At 33.6% G+C, this 15,200-nt stretch overlaps 2 protein-coding genes across 2 annotated transcripts; one reads left to right on the top strand and one right to left on the bottom strand.

Annotated features, from left to right (window-relative positions):
• Positions 1-2,459: 2,459 nt before the first annotated feature.
• On the top strand, positions 2,460-3,239 carry LOC115987337 (ethylene-responsive transcription factor 4-like). Its single transcript, XM_031110864.1, has one exon. The coding sequence runs from the start codon at positions 2,555-2,557 to the stop codon at positions 3,020-3,022; it is 468 nt and encodes a 155-aa protein (XP_030966724.1). The 5' UTR covers positions 2,460-2,554; the 3' UTR covers positions 3,023-3,239.
• Positions 3,240-6,809: 3,570 nt separating this feature from the next.
• LOC115987162 (probable WRKY transcription factor 21) lies at positions 6,810-9,540 on the bottom strand. Its single transcript, XM_031110659.1, has 3 exons — positions 8,140-9,540; positions 7,903-8,028; positions 6,810-7,288 (listed from the first exon to the last, which is right to left on the bottom strand). Exons 1-3 carry the CDS (start codon positions 8,907-8,909, stop codon positions 7,144-7,146), a joined length of 1,041 nt encoding a protein of 346 aa, XP_030966519.1. The 5' UTR covers positions 8,910-9,540; the 3' UTR covers positions 6,810-7,143.
• Between the last annotated feature and the right edge of the window lie 5,660 nt (positions 9,541-15,200).

A 15,200-nucleotide genomic window follows, 5' to 3' on the forward strand; every position in this document is an offset into this window, starting at 1 on the left:
AAAAGTTTTTGACCCTAAGCGTCATTAGTTCAAGTCTGTATTATTGTGCCAAACAGCACTCGTAAGTTCATAATAGTGCCTTTTTCCTTGATAAGGGATTTCAGTCCTAAATATTATGCTCTAAGGTCGGCGGCATTGTGCCAGGCCGACCCAATAAGCTCATCATAATGTCATTTCTTTTTCTTCCTAATAGGGGTTTCAGCCCTAAGTATCACTTGTTCGATTCAGTATTATTAAGTCGGATAGTTTCTATAAACACAGAGCAAGAGCTTTTTATTAACTAGGATGTCGGTCCTAGACGTCGGTCAAAATGTAAAAATAAAAAGAATTTACAAGATTGTATGTCTATTCACGGCGTAATCATTTCGGAAATAAAAAGATAGAACATGTGAAATAAAACAATAACAACTTTTATTAATATAAAGAAGTATTACAACGTACAAATAGGGGCTTAAACAAACCTATACAGAAGTTGGATTACAAAAATAATAAAAGGAAAACAACAACAATATAACAAATAAACAGTCCGATGTCTTTTTAAACTCGTCTCCGAAAGTCTTTCCAAACTCTGCCCCAGTAGAGCCCATATTGAGAGGAAGACTTTCTTCAGAAGAAGATGGAGGAGAAGAAGAGAAAGAAGGAGGAGAAGAAGAGGAAGAAGGAAAAGCGCCAGGATGGATCTGGTGGTGGAAAGAAGAAGAAAGAGAGGTAAAAGGAGGCACCAGTGAAGAAAGAGAGGAAGAAGCAGGGACACTCTGTCCCTGCGTCAGTCCTGACTCCTAACACGCTGGTGCCATGTTAGTTATGCTCATAAGAGAGCGGCTGGTACTGATAATGGGTGACCCCAGCTCAGTCGTGCTGAAAGTTTGACGTGACGAACCCCTGCTTCAGATTTTGGCTGAAAGGAAGGTAAGAAGGATCTTGAGTCTCCACCATCCCTACCCTGACCGAACCATTTTGAGCTTCATAACAATATGGTGTTTCTGGGAGAGGTATGGTTCCTTCATTACTTATTCCTATCTCAAATGTATCACGATTTAGGGTGTAACTAGCGAGTAAAGTAAACCCTAAAGGAGGGTAAGGGTATCAGATTTCAGAAGGGTGGAAATGGTCTCTATATAAGAGAAATAGCCTCCTACTTTTCTTTTTATATGAAGGGCGAAACGGAAGATATTTAATCTGTTCAGATTTCCAAGAAAATCTGTAAACGAGAATATACCCGTTCCACTTCCCCACATTGTCAAACAAACCGTCGAATTTAAATAGTCTCGTAAATGGAAGTTATTAAAGGCGCGTTTCGGATAATCAAACGGCGAGAACGCGTCATGAGTGAGTTCAGAGGAATGTCTCGTAGACTGGTACATTTCCTGGGCAGATGAAGAACCGCCAACATTAATGAAATGCTGAATTAAATGAGCCGTAATAAAGGTTTGGTGTTACCAAAACCCCCCTCTCCGACCAAGAGGTCAGACAGCAGGGTTTTGAGGGGTTATTGTGGGGCCCAATAATTTATGGGCCAGGTCCATTTATATATATATATATATATATACAGTTTCTATTTATTGTTTTTGACTATTAAATCTTATTGTGTTTTATTTATATTTAGATTTGTACGTTGTTTCTTTTTACTTAATCACAAAAGTAAATTGTTGAAAATATATTGAACAAATATAAAAAATAATTTTCAAAAAAATTAATTATTTTATCAATTTTTTCAGAAAATAATTTCAAAACCAATACCTTAGGATATTCTATAATATTTCCCTTAAAAAAAAAGATTTTACTATGCCCTTGGGCATATGTTAGTAAACCATTTTTAAATTTTTTTATCCGGAATTAAAAAAGCTATAAAAATAAAAAAGATTTTACTAATATATGCTCTTAGGAATTTTTGAAATTTTTGATAAAAATTATCAATTTTCTAAGTGCGTACATTAACCGGATCAAAAAAAAAAATTTTAACATAAACAGCAAATATGAAGAAAAATTGAAAGAAAAAGACATTTATACAGCCATATACATGATTGCCCTTCTTTCCCTTTTTACACGCATGCATTTAATGCAGCAAGCGATACTTTAAATTAACGTTCAACCTATTATATTTAAAATGGAAAAACAAAAAATAAATTTCATTTAACACAATAAAAATGATGGTAGCCGTAGCATGCAATAGATTTACATTTATGTGTGTGGATATTTTACTTATATTTATATTTTTGAGAAATTGATATTTGTTTATTAGTATTATTTTGAATGTCAAATTACTTTTAAAAATAATAATAATAATAATAATATATATATATATATATAATAACACTAGAATAGAATAGAGTACAGAATTAGTATAGATTTGAATAAATAAAGGAATAAAAAAAGAAAGGGGTACAGAAAACACCAAAAGCTGTCGGCGGTAAACCCGACTGTCCCCTCCCCTATAAATATCTCTCTATCTATAGTTCTTTCCATACCCTAAAAAACTCTCACAAACACAATACGCGCTCTCTCTCTCTCTCTCTCTCTCTCTCTCTCCGTGTGAGAGTCAAATCAAAATTCAATGCCTGCGACTGCGACTGCGACTGCTAGTGTTGACGCGCTTCCCCTCCTCCTCCGCCTAGACTCTTCTTCAGTCGCCACCACACGGCCGCCTCCTAAGCACCAGACGCACTACAGAGGCGTCCGGAAGAGGCCGTGGGGCCGTTTTGCGGCGGAGATCCGAGACCCCTGGAAGAAGACCCGTAAGTGGCTGGGCACCTTCGACACGGCGGAGGAAGCCGCTCTAGCCTACGACGAGGCCGCCCTCAGCCTCCGTGGTCCCAAAGCCAAGACTAACTTCGGCTTCATCCTCCCTCCTCCCTCGCCAGCTAGTCTTCCTCCTCCGCCGGTGAGATCGGAGTACAGGGGCTACAAGATGGAGAACTTGGCGGTCATGACCACTCAGACTCAGCACGACACCAAAACATCCTCGTCTCCAGAGAAAAGGCCCTTTCTTTTCGATTTGAATCTGCCGGCACCGCTCTTCTGATGAATATCAAATTAATGTTGTTTGGTCTGGTCTGGTCTGGTCTGTATTTTTGCCCTTGTACAGCGTCCATATTTTTTTGCATTTTCAAGAAGGGGGTTTGACTTTTAATTAGTGAAATGAAATCTCCTCTTTTCTACTGTATTTTTTAGTATCTTGTTAACCAATTGCTCTAGTTTTATTGGATATATATACATGTAGCTGCATGCATTGAGTTTAATTGTCTAGTATTATTGTTTTATTCATGTATTTGAATCGCTACTTTTCTTTTTTTTTTGGTGTGTGTGTGGGGGGGGGGGGGGTTTGGGGGATTGAAGAAGACCGAAATATACAAATGAAACCAGTGCCTTTTACTCCATACAATACAAGTCTTCCAAAAGAATATAACGTGAGTTGAAAGCAAAATTTAATTGAGAAGGTTTAAGAGTATTTTAGCAACCAAAAATATATATATATATATATATATATATGACTTCGTGATTGAATGGAAGTTTGAACAACCGTGCGCCTACACGGAAGGGAAGAGCGCGTGTACGGAGGAGGGTTTATTTGATAATTAAAAAAAAGTAAAAACTGCGCTAATAAGTCTAAAATGAAGTCTTTTTTTGACTGCAAACCCAAACTCAAAACAAACGAACAAACTGGTGGCTGTGACTCTGATCTGATACGCATACGGAAATAGACAGAGTCACAGCTAAAGTCAGTCATAAATCATAATTGCCCTTTTGACTCTACTCCCACTGTCTCCCACACCACACCCACCAACACCAATTCTTGCGCTTCACCCTGCCTTCACTTCACTCTCACGGCCATTATTGCGCTTTTTTTTCTTTTTTTCATTAAAAATTATTAACTAATATTTTAAGGCTATTCATTAACATTTTTCATAATTAATTATCCACTCTCTTCTTCTTCTTCTTTTTTAAATCCATAATAATCAACTTGTCGAGTGTTAAAGATTGAAATCCTACTTAATTTTTAGGGAATATTTGGTAGAGTGTTTTTGATATATTTAAGAGTGAAAAAGTGTGTAAAATTGTTTAAAATGCTTAAAAATGCGTTGAAAATAGTTTGAATCAAAATAATACTAACAGTAAACAAAGACCGGGATATAATTCGACCGTGGCCTCGTAGGACCAAACACGGTCACCAGTATCTATTGCAGGCTCAAACTTAGTTATCGACCAGATGGGCTCAGGCCCATGTGCTTCAGCCTTTCATAACAAGAAACCTGCAATTTTGTCTATGAAAATTTAACGGATTATATGTATAAGAGAATTAGTTTAGGAACTATTTTTAAAATTTTTTTATGAAAAGATAAAATGTAATAAATTTTTTTGACAGATTTTTATATCTTCCATGAAAATAATATTATAATTTTTCTAAAATAGTCCATTAACAAATACCCTAAAGACACTCGTTAATAGAATCTTTTTGTCAATTGTAAGTATATAAATTGCCATTACAAAATAAAAAATTAATATATATATATATATATATTTTTTGACTGTGTAAAGAAGAAGCAAATCTATAACAATTTGAAGATGATTATGCTTTTGGGTTGGTCAAACCAAAAACATTAACCCGTCGCTGGTAATCTTTCCCTATTAAGAATTTATGTTCCTTGAGTCAATGAATCATGATGTAATGCCCACATAGCCTTTCCCAATTGGTCCCAAATCTACAAGTAACAAAGATAGTTAGCCTGTTTATGTTTAATCGGTAGATTAGAAAATTTTGTGGCAACCATAATGAGTGGGATTTGAAACATGAGTCTAACCTTATTCAAACCTAGGGAGGTGACTATTATTAGGACACACATTATAGAAGTGACTCTAACGTGTCATTTTCAGGAGTAAAATAAATAAATAATATGAAGTAGAAAAGTTAATATTCCTTGCACAACACAACATAGCAGAATGAAAACCAAATCTCAACCTTGGTGACCATCATCATTATGAATTATGATGATTTGATTTTAATTGACTTCCATTTGTTGTTTAGGGGAAGCGGGGGATAAAAAAAAAAGATTGTGATGATCAATTTCTTTAATCCTACTTACCAAACCAAAATAAAAATAATCCCTTTCAATACGTGTTCCACTAACATAAGCACCACTAACACTAACAGTAGTCTTTTTTTTTTTTTTTTCTTTGGTGGCAAAGGACACTAATGTAAAATATGAAATGATGAGGGTGGTGACACGGCATCCTTCAAGTATATCATCATATATTCCTATTTTGATGATGCAAGGAAAGGAGGGCAGAAACAGTATCTCCCCCCGGACCCCTTATTATTTTGATTTAGATATATGGTCCCAAAAGATCAAGAATAATATGGGGGAGGATGCCAATGGAGTGAGAATATATATATATATATATATATATATACATATATTATATATATATATTAAAGTATGAGAACCACCCCCCCCATATTGGTCCCCTTCCAACTCACATGCCTTGTTGTAGACTCCTAAAATCTGGACAACTTGAATAATTCTTCTTTATAACAGAAGTAGAAAGAAACAGCGAATTGGAAAAATAGCTAGATTTGACTTGAAAGGGAAAGGGAAAGACTCTCTCTCAAACTCCGCAAATTTTGTTCCACTTCACAATCTTTCCTACTTGGCTCAAGCTCCACATTCGAGGGGCTCATAGTTTTTTTATGACTCTAAATTGTAGGCGTTTCACAAATTAGAGTCAATATAAATTATAACCGGTTTTAATTATTTTTAATTTTGTAAAGTAATTTTAGACAACAAAATATATATATCAAAAATTCTATTCAATTTTAAACAATTTTATTTCTTGCTTAATTTATATTTAGACTTAGTATTGCTACTGTCGGATGCCTGGAGTTAGTGTCGCTAGTGTCGGATGTCGTGCCATTTGCCAAGACTCTTGTAACTTAATATCTCCAAATGAATGAAAGATAATTAAATAAAAAACATGCCCACTGCCTATTACTGTTGGATGTTTGGAGTTAGTGTCGCTAGTGTCGGATGTCGTGCCATCTGCCAAGACTTTTGTAACTTAATATCTCCAAATGAATGAAAGACAATTAAATAAAAAACATGCCCACTGCCTATTAATGAATGAAAGATAGACGTCAACAATAAAAAGTTGCTACTTGAATACAAAAAAGTACTGAATTATTGGTGTTGTGAGCCTAGGCTGCATGAATTCTGCATTAATGATTTAAAACACGAGTTTTATCATTTTCAAGCAGTACATATGTTTTTGAAACCTAAAAAATTCGGACCTTTCTGTAGAGAAATCCCAGCATTTTTTCAAACAGATACGAACTCTCCATAAAAGATCATTGTCACAATTTCTAGAGCTAGACACGGTCGCTCATCACTAGCATACTGCATACATAATTACCCAACCCCACAAGTTCTTTCTGGGCAATTCCTAGAAAGTGACAACCGAAGATGTTGACAAAGATTCTCATAGCCAGACGCTTAAGCCGACAAGTCACCAGGATCGATCCTTTGGAATAATCAAAGGTTAAAACTTTGTTTTGATGCATCGACCAAAATGTACGTGAATATAATGCTGCACATTCACATTACATAAAATTCCACCTCCTAGTTGGTTTTTTCTATCCCTTCTAAGAGTGATCTTGTAGTAATAGAAGATGCAAAACACTACCATTCACAACTACTAATGCTACTCAAACATGAAGTATCCACTGCGAGGAATTTAAACCCACAACAATAAACTAGCATGCCAATGTGAAGGAGAACCAATATCTAACACCAAAAACCTCAAGAAAATAGTCATCAAATCAAGAATTCCCAATTTAGAGGCAATTCATTCATTTAGAAAACCTAAACTGTTTAAACCATTGCTTACTAAAACAGATGAAAGAGTTCTTACAATTGAAACCCCCCCAATTTTACAGAATTCTTCAGTTTTGCACCGGGCTTCATTCCCACTTTGCCAATTAAGCTTAAAATGCTTGGAGCCAAACACTCCAAAGCCAAAAAAAAAACTGCTCCAAGTATATCCACGGTCAAAAGATGCAAAATATGTACAGGAGCATTCCAAGCCAACCATACATAAGGATTTGGTAAATTGAACAGCGGGGCTTGACCTTGGTGAAGCTCTCCATGCCATTCATGTGGTTGTAGACTGTGATGGTAACCTGGGGTGGTTATGCTCGCCTTCATAGGTAACAATGAGCATGGAAGGCTCTTCCAAGCACCTCTCAACATGCTTCCTTGCAGGACAACCTCTCATGCTGCTACATTTGTAGTATCCCCTGCATAAGTTTAGAAAAGGCTTCTCAGTTTCTTAGGTTCAACAGCACCTACAAGCATTACTTGTAATGTAAAAACAATAATTGTAAGTTTGAAAACATTTCCATCTGAAAAAAAATTTGTAAGGAAGTAATCTGTGAACAAACATCTGCAGCAGGCATTCACATTCCAACTAGAAGAGCCAAAGTTAACTTCTTGTGAACAAACAGGGGAAACATTAGTAAAATCTTTCAAGGTCCTAGAATTAAGTGTTTTTCTTTCCATTGATGTATCTAAACCAATCACTTGATAAAATACAAATTTATAGGCTGTGCTTATTGAATTTTTTACTTCGGCAAGTAGACCGTGCTTACTGCTATTTTAGTTGAGACTAGCGAACATTACATCCTAGAAAACCATACAATGGCCAACCATGTAGCGTTTTTCTAAGTTCCACTGCAATTGCTTCCCAAGACAAAGATAGGAAAGAAACAACAACAATAACACTAATATCCTGAATGCAAATGTAATTGTTGAATGGCACAAAAATTTACAAAATTAAATGTCAGAACTTGAGAGAAGAATGCATGCATCACAGACAGTGTAGTTCCATATAAGATTCAGAAATTAGATATACCTAGGGTGAGGAGAACCCTTGATTGGCTTCTGCCCATACTTCCTCCAGGAGTAATCATCAGGAGGTATATCTGCCAGCTTGTTACTGATTGCAGGTACCTTAATTGATCTCTTCACCCTATGTTTCCTGCCACCATAGTTAAACCAATTAAGCAAAATCCATTATAACAACTTAATCCTTTCTCATTACAAGGCAAGAGACAAAATTGCAAGCTAGAAGGTCCAAGACAAGTCTAACCTCTTCTTTGAGCAGTGACATCTACCAGAGCTCCCACATTTGACACTCCCATCGTCTCCCCTGCCAGAACACTTTCTCTTATGCTGTTGTGAATTCTGATCCGAAGAGTGTGGTGCCCCAATCAAATGGAAAGCACTTCCATGAGATCCATCCAAGTTAGCCACACTTCCATCTATACTCAAGGAGGAAATAAAAGACCTAGTGGATGACATGGTTGGAGTACAACTAGAGCTATCAAAATTCAGATTAATGCCACTATTGTTCCTGCGGTACATCATTTCCGCTTGCTGTTTCATCTGTTGCTGCTGAAGCAATAACCTTTGTTGTTGCTGCTGTTGCTGGAGGAAGTGATATTGGTGTGCTGATGGTGTCAGTTGGAGAGGACCTTTTCCATTAGAGCCCAATTCCAAAGAAGGGCTTCCCAAACACAACGTACTTTTAACATTCGAACCCATATCTTGAATTGGGTTTTCAGAAAAGCTAGACTGAAGAAATTGCAGATTTTTGGGTTGGTGGTCTGTTCTACAAAGTGGGCTCTCTAAGAAGATGCTATGGGGAAAAGGGATTTGGACTTTGTTAGGCATCCTGACTCTCGCATGACCAACTCTAGAATTGAGAATAGAAACAACTTTCTTGAACCTTGACACAGCCTCCCCAGTCTCAACCATTAAATTCCTACACTGAACCTGATCTTGGGGCTGAGATAAAAGGTTTAGAACTCTATGGCTGCTCTCTACGGCCGCTTTGTTAGCTTCTTCAACGTCCTCCATACTAACTCCCAACCCAAAACCAAAAAACAAAGCAAAAACCCTAAATACCCAAACCCCAAAAACTTAACAAAAGCATGCCATAACAGACCCCAAAATTTTCAAATACTAAAAACTAGTTGAACAATAGATGCATGACCATCCATATAAGATAAGACAAAGACCCAGATAGTCAAAATCCTATTTTTCGCAAAAAGAAAGGCCCAAGTTTGAGTTTTTTCATTTAAATTTCAGGAATTGCAGCACATCAAAAGCTTTTAATTTTCCAAAGCAAAGGAGACTCAGAATACCTTGATCAACTGGTCAGTGAAATTTGAATTTAAAAAAGAAAAAGGAAAAAAAAAAGAAAAAGAAAAGAACAAGATGGATGTTAAAGCTTGTAAAAACTATTTCCAAAAAGGAAAGAAAGAGAAATCGATCAAATTTGGAGTAAAAAAGCAGGAAAAGGAACCAAAAGAACAGACCTTGTTGGACTTGGACAGGGTGGTTCAAGCCCTAGATTCTTCTTCAATGGGGTTTTGAGATTGAGAAAGGTGTGAAAGAGAAGACTTTGCTTCGCTTAAGAATTCACACAATGAGAAGAAAACAAAGCTCTCAACTTTCTCTTGAACAATATTTTAATATTTATCTAGAGAGAGAGAGAGAGAGAAAACAGCAAGTATTCAAGAGAGAGAAAGAAAGAGAAGGAGCATTTTTTTGTTTTAAATAAAAAAAGGAGTGCTAGAGAGAATTGAAACTGCCGTCTCTGTCACAGATTTGAAGGCGGGTCCCACGCAAAGACCTTTGTTATACTCTTTTTCTTTCCCTAATTTCAGCCTTTAATTTTATTTTTATTGTTTGTTTTAGTTTTATAATTAATAAGTCTTCTATCTCTCAACTTCAGCTTTACGACTTCCACGAAAACTGTGTGCTTGGTAAGTTTGTCTTTGCTGTCAATAGGGTGTGTTTAGAGTTGGACTTACCATATACACATATGTTTGTTGTGATTTCTTACACCTGTACCACTACTCCTGCTACACCCCCCACAACTTGTACTGAGCATGTGAATTCAAACACTGTTTTAATATTCTTTCTAATTTTTTCCCTTTTATCATTATGATTTTCTGAGCTTTTTCTTCTTTCAAATATTACCTAAAATGAGTGTCTGTTTCATTGACCTCCTATATTTTAGGTTTATGACAAACCAAACCTTCTATTACTTGATTATTTTATTTGATGTGCACATAATTTTGTTTACATCATTAGTAATTTTGAATCATTATCATGTGCATGGTGAATGATTTAATCCGTAAATTTTTTTATGAACAATATTAAGACACTGTTTTCCATTTCCCCCCTCCCCTTTGAGTATCAAATAAAAATATTAAGACACTGTTTAATTTCTGAAAAACCTATATACTTGGATCCTTTTTTTTTTCTTGAGAATGTATATACTTGGATCTTAATTGTTTATAACTTAGAAGTCCAAAAAATTAGATTAACACTATGTGCTAAAGTAAAAATCCCATATTTTTAATTATACTCTTCCTATGCGTAAATTTTATTAGATATCAGTGACATTTTTCTACAGTTTTATTACATATGCATAGTTTCACAACTTGTATAGATGATATATTGTGATTGATGTAATATTACTTCTAAATGAAATTATTGCATCTTATGTGAGAGGCGAGTCTAGTTCACCGGTTATATAGAAATTTTTTTATACTTTCACAAGACTCTCCATTGTCACATGTTTCCGTTACACACCAATTATAGCTTATTACCTCATGAAGGAGTGAAAAAACGCATGCAAAAGTGTATCACATAGATTTTCTCTTAAAATGGAAAAGTATTCAATACTCTAGGCATAACACTCTCTCTTTTCACATGAATGGTGATTCTTGTCCTAAATTTTATTAACGAAACCAACTATTATGTAAAAGGAGTGAACATTACTCCCGGACTTGGAAAACTAAATAATTACACTTTTAATTATTTTTATTGGTCTTATTTTAAAAATCAAACTTTTTAAGTAAATGTGATTAAAACATTTCTTTTAAAAAATAATATAATTATTTTCTCTAGTTTAACATGTACAACTATCATATGATTCATATCAGCTAGGGTTGGTCATACGAGTTATGCTTGATCTGTCTGATCCAAAGGGTGATGGATAATGTCAAACATAATGGCTGGTCGAAATGATTGGGTGGATGTTGGGTTTTGTAGATTTTCACCCAACCAACTTAACCAGATCAACAAAATGAAACCAACACACCCCCCCCCCCCCTCCTTTCATCAAACGATCAAACTCCTTTTTTTTTTTGTACACATCCTCTCTATAGGATGTTTAGATTACATCAACTCTTATAAGATGAAATTTCATATTTGAATATAATTTTTTTTTTTTCATTTCTGGCATTCTCTCTCTTGTGTTTTTCCCCCCTTTTTCTTTCCACACTTATGTAAAAGTGTTTACAAAATTTTTATATTTATATATGTTTTCTTTTTATTAAACGTTGGAGTGTTTTCTTCTTCTTTTTTGTCTATAGAGATATGTTTTAGTATTCCCAAAACTTGCCTGAGATTTGACCATTAACTGGAATGCAATGTAAATAGTTTCATTCAATTTGTAGATCAGCAACAAATAAGAGGATTTTCCACTTAAAAGAATCAGGTTAAATATCAATTTGATTGACAACATAACCAAAGAATATGGCTAGTAATAATTCATTAGGAGACCCATTTTGTTAAGGCAAAAAGATAATTTTTTAGGATTTTATTTATTTATTGTGTGTGTGTGTGTGGAATTCAATAGTTATCATGATGGGTTTGATGATCCCTTAAAGCAAAGTGATTTACAATAATCATAAACCTTTGCCATCATATATTACACCAAAAAGGAAAAGTTAACGGACTTAGAAAATATATATATACTTTTTACAAGATAGAATTTATACTCTAACTTAATCTAAGTGTATATGTGTGTAAAACTCCCTTCTGAAGACTTGAATCTCAGCCTTTGCTCCCTATATCTCACAAGCACTTATACTTATGGATGGAGTGACCAATGCACCAAATTATAAAAAAAATAAAAAGTAGTTAATTATTTTGACGAAAATAATGTCAAATTTTTTATAAAATAATTTATTAATAATGACATAGGGGCAGGATAAAATATATATATATATATATATATATAAAAGAATACATTGAAAAGTCAAGAAGACCCAACTGTTGTCACATGGGATGAGGGAAAAAGAGCCTCATACTTGGGAAAAAGAAAAAAAGAAAACAGAAAATAAAGTGAAAAGACAAAAAGAGAGAGAGGCCAAAAAAAAGCAATAAACTGGAGGACTTTGTTTTTAGTTTGGTTTCAACTTTCAAGGGTTTTTTTTTTCTCACTATAGTCTGTCTATATGCGCGGCTAAAAATAAAATGCTTATTATTATTATTATTATTTTTTGGGTTAAGAATTATTATTATTATTATTATTATTAATGTGGAATATGGATATAGGAGGGTGAGCTTAATATCAAACTGTCCGCCTGCCTGATTCAAATAAATAAATATCATTAGATTCTCAAAAAAAAAAAATATATATATATATATATCATCATTGGGACCCGACCCCACAACGGTCCTCCTCAGAGAGAGAGGAGAGAGAGAATCCCAATATAGCCGTTGCAACAATCAACGAATGCGATAATGAAACGTGTAAATTAACAAGCTAAAAGTCTGACACGTGCCCCAAGGTTTTGTTGTTTGACTGCTGCCACCAGTACTGCCCTTGAAGTCTCTGATAGTTATAATAATGAATTTGCTATATATCTTCTTTGCGCTGTGGGAACACTGTGTTACTGTTACTGTTACTGTTACTGTTACTGTCAGTTCGGTGACTGACAAGGCCTGGTCCCACTGGGTCCCATCCTAGTTGACTTTTTGCTCTCTCTCTCTCTAAACTTTAACGTTTAATTATGCTTAGGCTTAGCATTCGCGATGAGGAATTCATTTCCCTTAATTAAAATTAAATATATAATGCAGCAATTTGGAGTTATCCCTAATTTAGGCTACAAAATTGGAGGATAGATAGAGGCATATTATTAAATTGCAGTACCTGACAGCTTTTTGCGTGACAATAATGCCCTCATAAAATAAAATAAAATGTATGAACAACAGTAAAGTTTTGTGTGCGTCCGAAGTCGTGGCTCTTTGTTGGAAGATTACAACATTGGATTTGGAGTTTGGCAAGCGTGCACACTTTATTTGACATCATTACTATCATCCTTATACTCATAAATATTACTCCTACTGCTTCTGCTTGGCAACAAAAACACATATACTATAGTAGTGAATTTATCTAGAACTAGGAGTCATAAACATTAACATATATATATAACGCATGATCATCATAATTGCAGCTAAGACTTATCAAAACAATAGTATTAATAATTGCAGCGAAGAGCTCTCCCAATATTACACTCTTTTTTTTTTCTTTTTTTATGACATACCTAACCTAATACTAAATTGAATGCCGATTTATAAGTCATAACATTTAAAATGTTCTTCTCTTATTTACATGAGTTTAATTAATTTAACAGAATGCACTTTTAACAAATTGTCCAATAACAGTTTTATATAAATGCTAATGAATATATGCGTGTTAATAAATTAATTTGACTTCTATAAAATTTTTTGCTTTTCTTTTTCACATGATTCTCAATTTGACGCTATCTCTTATATCCAATATCATAATAGATTTGGTGCTTTCTTAACTTCACTTTTGTCTCAAGATTATAATGTAACACTATATATAGTACTGTATGTATAGTTTGATATCATATTAAACTAGATTTATAAAGTGGAATTCGATTCCTTAATTGCATTAATCGGAACCGTGATGTAGAGTCCAAGTATTTATTATATAAACAAAGAACAATTGATTAGTGTTTTAATTTTTTTTTTTTTTTTTTTTTTTAGGGTTGTGTTTTAAAGAGTAAATATGGTAAAATTAATCTTACAATATTACACACCATTACAAAGAAAGATAAAATTTAGCTACAAAATTAGTTGTAACCTTTACAACCTTACTCAATATCTTTTTCTTTGAGAAGAATTTTGACAAATCCATCATTGAATGACACATTTTTCTTCTATTCTCCATGCTTGAAAATTTTCTAGAAAATTAAAGATCAATAGCTATATCATCAATAAATTTTTTAAATTGCAATTTTTTGTAGTTTAAAATTATGCATAGAAAATAAACTTATAGATCATATAGTAAATAATATCCAATTGACACAAAATTTGACATGTGTATTAAGAGCGTAAAGAACATGAAATTCAACAGTTAGATTTTCAAAATATGGTAATGTTTAAACTTTGTCCTACAAAGAATGCAACTATATTATACGAATTCGCTACCAATATAGTTATCAAAATCATACCAAACAACAAATCATTAACTTATAAGTGTCTCACTTTAATGTATGGTTCGTTAGTTGAGCCATTGGATCATGATTTGAACTTGGTTAAATAATACATTGAAAAATGAAAAATTGTATAAAAATAGGGTTCAATTAACAGGTGCCCTTTGAAAATGAATCATTTTAAAAAAGTTTTAATACTAATTTTATAGAAAATAAAAAAATTGTTTAAAGAAAGAGCTTCTAAAAATACTTTTTAAATCAATACCCTTAGAGTATCGATTAACTTTACCCGATAAAATAAGCTTGTATTCAATTTAAGCATAAGTATGCAAGTATATCAAATATTAAAATTAATAATATTTTTCTATCTTTTAATCTAAATATAGAATTGGATGATTTTTTATATTAAAATTACTTAAAGTAATAGGACTCTTGAATTGATACTTTCGTTACTTGTTGATACAGTAGTTTAAAAGAAAATGATTTGAAAGATGATAAATAAAAGTGTAAAATTGATGGAAAAATTGTTGTATATTCTAAAGAACTTAACATTAAAAAACTGGACATATTTAATTAAACTGTGCTTTTCTGTATTTGTCAAAAAAATCAACAGTCTTGTTTGGGTTTGTTAATATATATTAAAATAATAAATCTGGTATTTCTTTATAAAGCCTCCTGAAAAACTTCGCCCTCTTATTATGCAAAAGGATCAAAATGATATGTTAAATTAAACTAATTAATGCTGATATTGTGCAATTTCAAAGCGATAAACGAATAGTATAATAGCAAAAGAAACCGTTAATTTGTTGTTGAAAGTCATAATTAATTAATAAACTGAGGTATGGTATTGTCCTTTCTTAATTTCTCTAAGACTCTATCCCAT

The sequence above is a fragment of the Quercus lobata genome, chromosome 4 (genome assembly GCF_001633185.2).
Source record: "Quercus lobata isolate SW786 chromosome 4, ValleyOak3.0 Primary Assembly, whole genome shotgun sequence".
NCBI classification, from domain to species: domain Eukaryota; kingdom Viridiplantae; phylum Streptophyta; class Magnoliopsida; order Fagales; family Fagaceae; genus Quercus; species Quercus lobata.

What these genes read in the sequence shown, in the direction of transcription:
- LOC115987162 (XM_031110659.1), bottom strand. Translation starts at nt 8,909, where the DNA reads ATGGAGGACGTTGAAGAAGCTAACAAAGCGGCCGTAGAGAGCAGCCAT. An exon ending in TGTCACTGCTCAAAGAAGAG is followed by an intron (nt 8,029 to 8,139) that starts GTTAGACTTGTC and finishes CTATGGTGGCAG; the next exon opens with GAAACATAGGGTGAAGAGAT. An exon ending in AAGGGTTCTCCTCACCCTAG is followed by an intron (nt 7,289 to 7,902) that starts GTATATCTAATT and finishes AAACTTATGCAG; the next exon opens with GGGATACTACAAATGTAGCA.
- LOC115987337 (XM_031110864.1), top strand. Translation starts at nt 2,555, where the DNA reads ATGCCTGCGACTGCGACTGCGACTGCTAGTGTTGACGCGCTTCCCCTC.